At 42.2% G+C, this 13,730-nt stretch overlaps 1 protein-coding gene across 1 annotated transcript; it reads right to left on the bottom strand.

The window, feature by feature from the left end:
- Positions 1 to 4,243: 4,243 nt before the first annotated feature.
- Positions 4,244 to 13,367, bottom strand: IKZF5 (IKAROS family zinc finger 5). Its single transcript, XM_061458559.1, has 5 exons — positions 13,271 to 13,367; positions 12,237 to 12,331; positions 10,770 to 10,934; positions 10,305 to 10,487; positions 4,244 to 5,478 (listed from the first exon to the last, which is right to left on the bottom strand). The coding sequence occupies exons 3-5, from the start codon at positions 10,900 to 10,902 to the stop codon at positions 4,535 to 4,537; spliced, it is 1,260 nt and encodes a 419-aa protein (XP_061314543.1). The 5' UTR covers positions 10,903 to 10,934; positions 12,237 to 12,331; positions 13,271 to 13,367; the 3' UTR covers positions 4,244 to 4,534.
- Between the last annotated feature and the right edge of the window lie 363 nt (positions 13,368 to 13,730).

Raw genomic sequence — 13,730 nt, 5'->3', positions numbered from 1 at the left:
GCTGCCCCATCCCTGGCAGTGTTTAAGGCCAGGTTAGATAGAGCCTTGGGTGATATATCTAGTGTGGGGTATCCCTGCCCATGGCAGGAGGTTGGAACTGAATGAGCTTGAAGCTCCTTTCCAACCCAAACCATTTTGTGATTCTATGGGCATAATTAAGTGAGCTCATGAGCAGTTCCAAAGCTGAGGCTCCCCAAGGGTCCCTCTGTCGTCTTTATTCTGGTGTCTGCTCTCTGACTGCACCTAAGAGTCAGCTCATCCTTGAGTCATCCTTTCATATTCCTACGGAGGTTTATCAGCTTCGAACAAGGGGTCAGAACAACCCTACTTTCACGCTATGGAGAGCCAACATCCTTGTTATTTGCTTCATTTATGCTCAAAGCCTCCTGTGGTCAAATGCAAATGGTGCCTAAGACAAGCTTAGTCTCCTGTGTGTGATTTGCACTATGGAATGTAAGAGGTGTTTGAGAAAAGCTCAATGTCCAGGTTCTCACAAGGACTAAAAGAGCAGCCTGGTTTCAGCACCAAAATGAAACACCTTAAGCAAGGAACAGCGCATTTATGCTTCAGCCTGTTCATCTTTTGGGTCAGCTTATCCTCCTTACCACAGCTATTCATAAGCAGCTCACCAGTCCCACCTGCTGAAGCAGACACAAGAATTACCGTAAGATTTAATTAGAAAGTGTTATTTTATTCATATCTTAGAAAAGCAAAGCTTCACAACATGAACTACACCAGATATAGGCAAGTCATTTCCAAATTAACCTCGTCCTCTGAAAACATTCACTACACGAGAAAATTGATTTTACAGTTCTAACAGGTTCCATTTGTTGCAATACAAAATATGCTCGTTACACTGTAATAGGTTATGAACAGAGCTGGGACTCAGAAGCACATACACAAAGATTGCTTGATGAGAACGGCTCCAGCAGGGGATAGGTTTCCTGCAGAACAACATCCATTTGCTGTAGATTTTCAAAGAAGTTTCAAATGAACAGAAAACTTGCCAGTGAAGACTCCTACATTACATTCCTTTCATCAGAAAGAAACAAAGAGCAACATCCCCCCCAAACATTCTGCACTAAACCAAATGGTATCCACTCATTTGGCTGGGAAACACCATTGGAAGGAGTTTTCCAGCACTGAGTTTTATGTTAAAATGCCAAACAATGTCTTATGTCCAAATCCTCTTCCACTGAACGTCTATCTGTGAAAAAACAACTCCTGTCCCTACCAGCAGCATCACAGTTTTAATATTAACCCAGATAATCTACTGAGATGCTTCAGTCTAGTATGTGTGTGTTCATTGGAATACTGGGTCTCACTAAGTCTGTATTAGGCGTATGATAAATAGTGCACATTTAAAAGGTCAACAAATCTATTAAATGATCTATCACAATAAATACAAACCCCCTCAAAGTTCATGTTTTGCACGTACAGGATTTACCAGAGTCAAGCTGTGGAAAAAATTCAGCTCATTCCCAAACTTCCCTGTTAATACAAGCTAAAATGCCAATTGCCACTTTATAATGTAAAGATTTGGGGGTTTAAAACAAAATGAGTTTAGTGCAGAGAAGAACTCAGTATGAAAAGTCCCTCAACCACAGACTTGATCCCACAGTTCCTGACAATTATCCCTCACTGACTCCATATAAGGCCTTCTTGTGCACAGGAATCGTTGGGATCACAGTCTAAAACAATTTTCCAGTACTAATTCTGGTCTTTCAAGGAAACAGTATGTACAAAATGATGAGAAACTGATGTGACAATACACCTTCCAAAGCTACTCGGTGGGCAGAAGGCAGCAGACTCAGTCAGGATCCTGTTTGGCACCACGAACAGGCAGGGTGAGGTTGAAAAATGAAGAGCCCACATGCACAGGGTGGCCCTCCCTCTGTCTGTGAAGGCCATGGCAGGGTCCACACCACATGGATGTGGTTGTAGAATAAAGGGATGGACACTGAAACCTGCCTCTGCCCAAGGTCCCCCCTGCAAACAGGAGCTCATGCAAGGAAAGAAGGAAGAATACTTTATCACTGTTCAACAGTTCAGAGATGTTCAAGCTCCTTGAATCCTGTGTTCAGCTCTGGGTTCCCCACTACAAGAGAGGCATTGAGGTGCTGCAGCGGGGCCAGAGAAGAACAATGAAGCTGGTGCAGGGCCTGGAGCACAAGTGTGATGGGGAATGGCTGAAGGCCCTGGGGGGGTTTAGTATGGAGAAGGTTCAAGGGGACCTTATCACTCCCTACAACTGCCCGACAGGATGGAGCCATGAGGGGGCATGGAGACAGGATGAGGAAACGGCCTCAGGCTGCACCAGGGGAGGTTTAGATGGAGCTGGGGAACAATTCCTTCCCCAGAGGGTGCTCAGGCATTGGAACAGGTTGCCCGGGGCAGTGCTGGAGTCACCATCCCTGCAAGTGTTCACAAACCATGTACACAAGGCCCTTAGTGACATTGTTTAAAGGTGGCCCTTGGCAGTGCTGGGGGAACAGCTGGTCTTAAAAGATCTTTTTCAACCCAGCTGATTCCATGATTGCTAATGTTCTTTCCTTAGGTACTTGAAAGCAGAAGCAATGGTATTAAGTCCGTGCTATTAAAATCCTTCTAAACAATTTGCAAGGTTTGGAGTTGGATTTTTCCCCCCCATACTGAGTTCTATTATTAGGAACTCACCAGAGGATCCCCTCCTAAACAAGGGCCCCTCACTAAGATGATGCCAGGCTCCTCCTACTACCAGCTACCTCTGTTACCATTCTCCTACCTGCAATTCTGCTCAGGAGCATCCTTGTTCAGAAGCTGTTTCTTTAAATCACCAATCATTAGCCAACACAATAAGAAGTATCTAATATCTTTACACTGCCAACATCATTCCCAATGGATCACAAATAGCTCAAACAGAATGGAAGGATGGAATCCCAAACATTTGTGCAGAGCTGATCTCCCTACTGATACCAAGAGGGAGAAGTGCTGGAGAGGCAAACCAAGGACAACTGGGCTGTTGACATCAGCACCATTCAGTACTGGAAGGAGCTCCTCAGAGCATCATGGAAAAGGAATGGAAACACCATTTCGGAAGTTTCCTTGGAGTTCTAGAGCTTAGGAAGAGAAGTTTGCATCCAAAAGCAAGGAAAACAACCTCTATAAATTACTAATTGTAATGGCCTTCATCAGTAAGGTCTGGTGTTTTAGTATTATAGCCAAATTTAGGTTTTAGAAGGCACACTAAGGGCTTTTAGTAGTTTTGCTGGGATGTTCTACGTAGGTTTACATTAAAGTGCCTGTCCATTAGCCTGGGTGTTTCTAAAGTAAGATGTGCAGTATAAAAACCCCAACAAAATAAACATGTGGCATGGACTTCATATCCACCTTTAGTCACCATTTGCTACCTACAGTTATTAATCCCAATGACTTCAGCCGCAGGATGATGTATTCCTCTGCCTACTACAGGAACAGCTCAGAAAACCCAGAAACCTTTCTCCTTATTCCCAGTACACAGAAAGGACAACAAATTCAGGAGAGGGACAAGACAAACTGACTTAAAAGCGAGCTGAAATTTGCAATGAACTACATCATAGAGCTTTCAAACCTACCAGTCATAGCTTGGCCCGAGATAACACTGAACACGATTCTCTTCCCCATTTGTAAACCTCTTGTTTCTTTCTGTTAGAACTTCCATCAGCCAGACAGAAGTTTAACTGTGCAAATCTTAAATATCTGTACACATTAAGTTTAAGGCAGTTAAAAATCTCTGAATATATATTAGATCTACAAGCTCTTTAATATGACTGTGGAAAAACTACCTCCTTTTCAAAGGAGCCACACATAAAAGTTTGTTTAGTATAAATAAGGTCTCCTTTTTCTTTAGTATAACTCATGAATGACAAGCTTTTAACTTTTTTCCTATCAGAACTTCATTCCCAATAACCTGTCACCTTCTACTTTCAGGATGAGTTTTAAAACTAAAAGTTAAATTAGTGTTTGTGCTCTAGAATGAAGAGTTTAGACCACACTAAGGAAAAACTTACTATTAACCTTCACTAGATAAAAGCAAGTTTGACATCAAATTGAACTTGTATGTGAAAGTTGCTTCTGTTTGGTTTTCCAGTTTGGAATAGCTAAGTTTTTAAGGATAAATATGTCTCCAAAGAAACAAGATATGTCATTGCAATAACCTTGTGTCTCTTACAGTTAATACATTTTGTCTTGCCCCGTAAATAGCCTGATGTTTCAGAACACAAGCTCTGCTTCAACATACGTACAGTGTTTATTGGGATGAAGTACAAGCAACTCAAATATAGCAGCCAAAGCATGGAAACACATTCCAATTCCTATTCCAGCCGAATATAAAACAACCACCCCATCCTATACAAAATTTCCCTGGCAAGTTTTGTGACAACACAGAAAGAAATTTGCCTCCTTGGTCAAATTGCTTCATGTGAAGATTCCTTATGCAACGTGCAAGCTTTTCCTTCAGCAAGTATGAAAAATAGACTGTAATATGTTAAAAAACTAAATGAAAGCACGTTCTCAGTCAATGCTGATTATGTTGGCCTCTTGCAAAATGGCAAGCAAAGTCATACTTATTCTTACACTTACAGCCACATATGTTGCACTGAAAAGGATTTTCAAATCCATGACATCCCATGTGAATAGTATAAAGGATATTGTCCGCAAAGTACATGTCACAGTGTTGGCAGTGATGCAGGAGCTGAGGGTCCTGAACTGGAAGGGTTGGTGCTGGAGTACTCGGTTGACTATTACTTATGCTGGGAGTACTGGTATGGGCGCTGCGATCACTGCTGGGACCCGCCACGGGGCTGTAGTTCCTTTGATTGTGTGTAGGCCGAGGATCTGGGCTAGCTGGAGATGAGCTTTGAGGAATATTTGCTGACACAGCTGAAACTACTGCAGGTGCAGTAGGCTGCTGTATCATGAAAGGCTTCTCATCTTGACAGGAAACTTCATCAGGCGAGCCTGGGTTTTGGTTTTCGGGTGGCAAACTGGATAACTGTCCTGCTAAAGTAGAGAGCTGGTTTAAAGGATTATCTACCATAAGGTCCTGTGGATCTCTTGGCAACCCACTGCTCTGGGTTGGTTTTGTCATGCTCTCATACGCTTCCGTCTGGATATTTGGAATTTCATGAGTGAAATCATTAAGGTAGTCTGGTTTCTGCACCACCATGGAAGGTGGACTCAAATTAATTAATGCTCTTCTGCTGTAGCCCAAATTGCTGGTTTTCTTCTGCAAAACCCCCCATATCTTCTTGCTGCTTAGGGAGGACCTTGTACCCTTGATAGGCACCATTTTATGCTTGCGCCTGCGGTGGTGGGATAAGTTGCTCCTGTCGCTGCAGCGGAAGGAACACAACTCACATTTGTATGGTTTCTCACCTGTGTGTGAGCGCATGTGAGCTTCCAGGTGACGTTCATAAGCTGATGCAAAGGGACACAAGTGGCATCTGTGCGGCTTCTCACCTGGAAAATTCAGAGAGATCATACTAGAGCATCTCTGAGTCCTTGAAAAAGGCTTTTCATGGAACAGAAAGTAGCTAACAGGGAGCTTCAGTCACTGCTAGTCTTGAGTTTAGCTGTGTATTTGGTGGAAAAGCAAATGTAGACATCTCTGCCTCAACGAAGTGATAATAATCCCAGGAATAAACTGTGAACACAATGAGCATAACATAACCTGACCAGGAACTGCAGCACGATGCCAAGGGTTGAACGCAATGGTGTCTGGATTCAGTTAAGAGCATCACACAAACCGTACCTCAGCTATAAAGCACATAAGCAGTGTACCACCACCATGTAACCATTCTTACTGATAACTGGGTTGAAACACTGAGGGAGGGTATCCTTCCAGCATCTTCCAGACGTTCCTACCTTTAAACATCGTGGAACTGTTCTCTAAATAACACATGCATTCAAGAACTGAATGCTGAAAAAGGATCCTATGGTTAAAGAGGTATTAAAGAAAATAAAATCCCTGGGGAGCTGTGTGCTCTCAGACATGACAATCAGGTATTCTCCTTCCAGAGAGATACAACTTTGCTCTTCTACTAAATGATACTGAAGAGATATTCACATTAACACTTCAGAAAGTACTTAGAAAGCTGTCAAACGTAAATACAAGCCAACACATTGGTAACATCATACTTCGGGACTTAATTTTCCTTTCAGACTGATCCTCTAGGAGATTTTAGATCCAGATCTGCAACGTTAGAAAAGCCCAGAGGATTAGGTTCATGTTCAAGTGCCGAAATGAAACATCATCTTATCTTCCTATCTAGGACACCAGGTCAATTTCCAAATCTCAGTTGTGCAACTGTCTTGCCACACAGCACATCAGGCTCCAGAAAACTGGGAGTCAGCGCCTGCTCTTCAGCATTCACAGGGGTTTTTAGAAGCATTTTCTACTATTTTACATACACATTTGATTTCTGGCTTTTAAAATCCATCTAGAACAACTGTAAAAGCCAGACGTCTGAACACAGAGAGGGCCACTAATACACTGCAAGCACTCTACAGGTCCTCAAAGATGTAATGTGACTGACAAGAGAAAGCCCTTCCCATATTCAGCATCCCACAGTCTGGAATCACAACCTGGGATGCTAAACAGAAGATTTTTTTCGTTCCTCCCTATGTCACTGTCTCTTCAAGAGGGTAAAAAAGAAAAAGCCATTTTTGTGCTACCTCTAAGTACTTTATTCACAACAACTGAAACCAGTTTCTTCATAAGCATATATATGTATTTTCAAATATACATATATATACACACACACATAACGATGTGGAGATGTGGTACACAGATGGATGGAAGAAGACTGACAAGCTTCCTGCATTCACAAAGAACTTGTCAGTCTCAATGGTCTTCTTTCATTCCAAACTGGTTACACAGAGATGATTTGCATCGCACATTGCACACCCTTAACACAACACAGCTGCTGAGCTACTAATTACACTGCCGCCAGACTCAGCATGGAGTAATCCTGTGGTAAGTTGCACTTAATGATTGTTGCCTGATGGTGTCTGGGTCCTAATTACTCTGGCAGATCCCTTGCTGCACTTGCATGTTACCCAGAACACAGCATCTGTTTACTTGCAGTGCTCTAAGGCTACAGAGTAAGCTCTCACTTCTCTATTTTAATGCTGATTCAGTCACTCAGTCTTCACAGTCCATGCAATCCATCTCTGGGCCTTTTGCCACGCTTCTGAGCAAAACAACACTCAGGCCTTGGATCTCCTTGCTCTTGCATGGAAAAAATAAACCCAGGAAAGCAAACCAAATAAAACACTCCTTCCTTATTCTGGAGTCCTTCTGTACAAAGAAACAAAGCAGGGCTCTATGAAGAGCCACTGAGGTAATGGCAAAATGGTGCTACCATCAGGACATCAGGCAATGCTGTATTAAAATTAGGGATGTGAAATATATTGCAAAAAGGTGAAGGGGAAACTATAAAGAGAAAGAAAAATATTCTTGTCTATGGTATAAAAACTGGTTGGAGTGGTATAGGGAAATGGGCTTACCATTGTACAGTTACTGGTATTACATTAGCATCAGATGTGTCAGATCCAGTAACGTGCCATCCCACAGGCAAAGCTCCATTTCTGAGGTGTAATACTAACAATATCATGTACTACAACCACAAGCAACAACTCAAAATATTAGCTAAAGGACAAACACCAAGTATTAAGCTTTGCCCTAAGTAATGAATTGCTGTGGCTCTTGGGGTATTTCCTTCCAAGTAATGACCACTGAGTCAGATTTATGAGGACATTTCTCAGCATCTCAGTTCTTGGTTGGAATCTTTCTTGCTTTTGCATGTATTACGCTGCAACTATGCTGAAATAATCATGACCTGCAGCAGGTATTGTCCTACTACTTCTAGCCACACAGTGACACCTACTCCCTTGAAGTAGCAGAAGGGTAAGAAAGCATTCTGAAAACACAAAATCATAGAATGGCTTGGGTTGGAGGGACCTTAAAGCTCACCCAGTTCCAACCCCTGCCATGGGCAGGGACATCTTCCACTGGAGCAGCTTGCTCCAAGCCCCTGTGTCCAACCTGGCCTTGAACACTGCCAGGGATGGGGCAGCCACAGCTTCTCTGGGCACCCTGTGCCAGTGCCTCAGCACCCTCCCAGGGAAGAGCTTCTGCCTAAGAGCTCATCTCAGTCTCCCCTCTGGCAGGTTAAAGCCATTCCCCTTGGCCTGTCCCTACAGGCCCTTGTAAAAAGTCTCTCTCCAGCTTTCCTGCAGCCCCTTTAGGCACTGGAGCTGCTCTCAGGTCTCCCCTTCAGGAGCCTTCTCTTCTCCAGGCTGCCCCAGCCCAGCTCTCTCAGCCTGGCTCCAGGGCAGAGCTGCTCCAGCTCTCGCAACATCTCTGTTACCTCCTCTGGACTCACTCCAAGAGCTCCACATCCCTTTTGTGTTGGGGGCCCCCACACTGGACACAGGACTGCAGAGAATGTCCCACAGAAACAGAGTAGAGGGGGAGAATCCCCTCCTTCAACAAAAGGACTGTTAGCCTAATATCTGCAAGCATAAAAAAGGGTAGACATTTTCCTAGAGTATGAGAAGGAATGCTTACAGTATACCAATACCCACATTTTGATACCTAAAGAAGGAAGATTTGATTTTTTTTGCTAATATGGCTAAAATTGATATTAAGTAACACCATATTATTTCAGTCATTCTGTTTGAGAAACCCCATGCACACCAAGGCCATCAAAAACATCTCAAGAACCAGCAAACACACAACAGCAACATCTTCTAGCAGCCATTTATGTCTCCATCACAGCTCTAGCAGTCCATCTGCTCATGTTGATAACTGAGCTGTACTAACTGTGGGCTTGAGGATGCAAGATTTTAGATGGGAATAGCTATATGTCACCAAAAAGACATGAAACTTTAAGGTTGATGTTACCCCTGCACCTTTAAGCACTATTTAAAAAACAAACTGCTAAGTCTGCAGTAGTTTCTCCCACTACATGACCCTTCTTTCACAAGCTCAGAAATAGCACTGCACAGAGTAAAGCTGCTAGATTTCTCCTTATCCACATACCATAAGGGGCAAATGGTAAGTGAAGATGTAGCTGTTTTATGAAAAACTAGATGGAAAAAGTGCTCCAGAACTCAGTGCTGCTCTGCAGGTCTGCAGCAAGCCATGGCATCAACACTGTGTAAAATGCAGGTACAGAAGCCATGGTATTCTATCCGCTATTGGATAATACACAAAATTTCCACTGGGAATCTGAAAACAGCAACAGCTACAGACAGAGGTAGCTCACAGTAGCACAAGAGGAGAATTTAGATGATGTTTAGAGTCTGAACCTCAGAACTTTGATTTCTAGCCGGCTGCCATTTTCCATCCCATTATGCCTTGTTAAAATAAGCCAACACTGCAAGACCAGCACAAGGAGCACTGACTTGCCAAAATACATCCTCTAAATGACTGTGTAGACACAGTGGTTCACAGCAAAGTGAGAATCTGACTAACAATAACCATACCTAAAGAGAGCTACGATTACACCCAAGTGACAACAAAACATTTCCTTCGAAGAGAATCCCCAAATGCCACCTACCCAAGACCACTGAAGTGAGACACGTAAGTTTTTACAGGTTTCAAGTCTGGTTCCAAAACTTGTACATTTTTTCCAGAATACTTCTTTTATTTTAATTATTACTTTAGTGACAAGCCATAAAGTCTTCTGAATTGGTAACTGTATTCTGTAATAACTGGGCAGGCACCAAAGTCAGACTTCACAAGGAGCTTTTGTGTGTTTCCTCTCACTTGCCAGAAGGTCAGAGCTGACTTCACAGTTTAGGATATTCTAACCTAACTCAAGAGATTTGCATTTCAGCTTTATAAACCCAACAGTGGGAAATGCCACAGAAAATACTTTTTTTTCATTACTATTATTAGTAATGATCACTTTTTGATGCCATGTGGTCACATTTGAATAAAGCTTTATTCTTATTACTGTGTTTTGTACTTCCACATCTAGAATGTGGCATGAAACAGGAATATCTTCATAGCTAATTAAGAGAGGAAAAAAAGCCCCTATAACCTCCAAGGAAAGAGCTATGTTACCTTTAGGGCCTTCCAATTTACACTGATGCTTTCACACTAAACTTTACTCCCATATATCAAATTCAGTAGCCTGCTATAATAAATCTAATTGCTGAGTAACTCTAGAACAAACATCTTCAAGCAGTGTGATAACTCCCCATGTGCAAGTCATACCACTGAGTTCAAGGCACAGTGTTTAATGTACAGGAAAGCACAGCAGAGTATTTCATACCTGTATGAATTCGGATGTGCTCTATGAGCCGTGCTGTGCCTTTGCTGGCGTAGTTGCAGTACCGACACTTTAACTTCCCATCAAACGTCCGTTCAAAGCCATCCACCAACATTCCTGAGTTTTCATCCAGTGAAACTTCAACTGAAGGATGATCCAGTCCATTCTGATCACCTTCTGTCCCAGCTGTAAATCATACAACACAGATGTCAATCAAGAATCGGTGGGATACTACTGAGAACATGCTACACATCTTTAGCTTCCCTATGCCCTTGGTCTTTCTATTTAAAGCACCGTAAGAACATCCCCTTATCGTAACAAGGGTACAGCCACATCTTTTCTGATGAGAAAAAAAAACTATCAGAAATACTTCTGTATGGTTATAGGCCTCTGCTTAATTATCTGGAACATCAACAGCGCAGTCATTGTCTAAGAGACTAAAATTTGATAGCACTGCAATTTGCTTACCTCCCTGGAGAGTCTCTGCTTCCTTGTCTCCACAAACTGATCCAGAAATCATATTTACATGGTGAGTCTGCTGTGTAAGATATTCCTGAAAATCCTTTACAAAGTCCAAAGTTTCTGGCTTCTTCTCACCCATATTCAGTCTTTTAAGTTTACAACCTCTTGTGCCTAGAAGGAAAAATATTGTCATAGAAATCACAGAACTGTTTGGGTTGGAGAAGACCTTTCAAAATCATCAGTGCAACTGTTAATTCAGCACAGCCAAGGCCACCACTAAACCATGCCCCTAAGTTCCACATTTACAGGTATTTTAAATACCTTCAGGGACAGCAACTGCACCACTTCCCTGGGCAGCCTATTCAGTGCTTGACAACCCCTTTAGGGAAAAATGTTTCCCAATATCCAATCTAAACCTCCCCTGGTACAACACGATGATGTTTCTTCTTGTCCTGTTGTTACCTGGGAGTAAACCAGCCACCACCTGGCTCCATCCTCCTTTCAGGTAGTTAAGAGTGATAAGGATCCCCCCTGAACTGAACACGGGATTCAAGGTGTGGCCTCACCAGTGTTGAGTAGAGGAGGACCATCACTGACTGCCCTGGCCCTGCTGGCCACACCAGTACTGGCTCAGACCAGGATGCTCTTGGCTTCCTTGGCTGCTGGGGCACACAGGCATTTTTTTTTTTTACCCAGCAAAGAGTACACCCATCCAAGCCCTGAACAGCAGTTTCTCCAAAGAGAATGCTGTGGGCATTAAAGGCTTTACTGAGGTCCAGGTCAACAACATCCAACATCTAGTAAGTGCTTCATCTTGTCATAGAACATGAGGTAACTCAAGCAGGATCTGCATTTCATAAAGCCATGCTGACCGGGCCTGATCTACTCCATCACCTTCCCTGCCACCAAGGTCAGGCTGACAGACCTGTAGTTCTCTGGATCCTCCTTCCAGCCCTTCTTGTAGATGGGTGTCACACTTGCTAACCTCCAGTCAAACTGAGACCTCACCAGTGAGCGAAGACTGCTGGTAAATGGTGGGAAATGGCTTGGTGAGCACTTCAGCTAGCTCCCTCAGTAGCCTTGGGTGGATCCCATCTGGCCACATAGACTTGTGTGTGTCTAAGTGATATAGCATATTGCTGACCAGTTCCACTTGGATTACATGGGCTCCATTCTGCTCCCTGTCCCCGTCTCACAGTTCAGTTTCAAAATGCAAATGTCACTGAATTTGAATGCATTCATACAAACAAGTTTAGGTTTGGATTTCTTTTTAAGCAAAGGATTGCTTTTATCATACAGCATGACTCAATGCAAAGTGACAACCATACAAATATTTTTTTTTAGAGCTTTTAACTCATTAAAAACTCATCACCAAATATATATTACTTGGGAAACTGGGTTTTAGCAACAATATAAAAATGAATAAAATGAAGTAATAATCAAAATCAACTAACTCTTTTTAATTGATCATACCTGAATTTTAGTTCCCTGCTAAGCAGCAAACATGGTCCCAGAGGTACTCTCAACAGGTTAGATATAAAGCACAGGGCACAGCTTCTCCACTTTCCCTGGAAGAAAAACAAGGAAATGTAAGTGCATTATTCTCCTCAAGAGTCGTAAGAAAGGAACTTGAAAAGACAGCTGTTTTGAAAGCCAGGCTCTAACACTGTACTGCTGTTAGTTTTAGAGAAACAATTCCACTTCCAGCAGAAACTTCTCAAAGACTGCATCCACTCCTACATACATCCCACTGAAAGACACTTCTATCCCACTGATTATCTGAAGAGTTTCCCTGGTGAAGACATAGCTCCAGAAAATCCCAGAGGTGGGTAAATTCGTTATAGCAACTGTGATGCTGGGAAACCAACTGGATGTCACTGATTAGCAAGAAAGAACAGAAAGCAGTGTTTCACACTGTCCTGGGTTCAGCTGTAGCAGTTATTTTTCTCCTTCCTAGTAGCTCGTGCAGTGCTGGCTGGGCTTAAACCACAACACAGACTTCTTCCGTAATTCCAGTTTCCTACCCTGCATAACAGCCATAATCCAGTTCATTATTTCACATTGAAATAGTAACAGTATTCACTAGAAGTCACTGGTCATGCTCTTTTCTGGAGCATGACAAACCCCTAGAGTCTCCATTTGCAATGTATTTATGAGGACAGAATTTAGGATTCAATTGGGAAGAGGGTGGTGAGTCAGTCATATTATTATTCCTACAGATTATAATCACAAGTAATTTAGAATGCTACAGTTTCACTAAGAATATCTTTTTGCTTTCCAACAGCTACTAAACAAAGAATCAGTGACCTACAAAAACTCAAGTATTGAGTTCAAGACCACATTTAACCACATTCTCCTGTATTTTCAAAGTTATTTACAAGCATTAGTTCTTTTCTGGCAAGCAGATGAGTATGGTCTTCACACACAGTTGAGTGTGCTCAACTACCATGGCTATTCTCACCATTAAGCTAATCCTGAACACAACTTTACGTATCAATTTTGCCTACCCTCCTTCAGGTGTTACCCGGCTTCCGTAGGCTGAAGTTAATTTATGTTCTTTTTGTTGGTGTCTCCTGTAATAAAACAAAGATATCAGGATATGAATTAAAGGTATGGAAGAGAAAAAAGCAGGATGAGTCCTGACCAACTCTCACCAGATTAGAATAGTAAGAAATAACCATTTAAAGTTAAATCATCATTTTAAATGTGGAATGTTTCAACATGAAACAATGTTAAAGGTCTTTCACAAAAAGACTATATATCCCTTCGTACTGGGGGCAAAAAACACACTTTAATACAATTAACTGTATCCTTACACTGAATTTTAGAAGAAAATTACACAAAGAAAAAAAAACTGATTGAGGAAAAGACTTATTTTGGTTATCAACTCCATTAAACTTCCTTTCTTCACCTCATCAATTTAATTTGAAAACATTCATCCTTTTTTCTTACATCAACGTAGGTAAA

Source organism: Pezoporus flaviventris, unplaced genomic scaffold (assembly GCF_033815535.1).
Source record: "Pezoporus flaviventris isolate CSIRO_AGI_PZ_B2104156 unplaced genomic scaffold, CSIRO_AGI_Pfla_v1 ptg000029l, whole genome shotgun sequence".
Classification (NCBI taxonomy): domain Eukaryota; kingdom Metazoa; phylum Chordata; class Aves; order Psittaciformes; family Psittacidae; genus Pezoporus; species Pezoporus flaviventris.
This window is presented reverse-complemented; position numbering and strand designations above follow the sequence as displayed.

Coding starts and splice junctions, on each gene's coding strand:
- IKZF5 (XM_061458559.1), bottom strand. CDS start 10,902: ATGGGTGAGAAGAAGCCAGAAACTTTGGACTTTGTAAAGGATTTTCAG. Junction 10,488..10,769: donor AGCAGAGACTCTCCAGGGAG/GTAAGCAAATTG, acceptor TATGATTTACAG/CTGGGACAGAAGGTGATCAG. Junction 5,479..10,304: donor GCACATCCGAATTCATACAG/GTATGAAATACT, acceptor TGAATTTTCCAG/GTGAGAAGCCGCACAGATGC.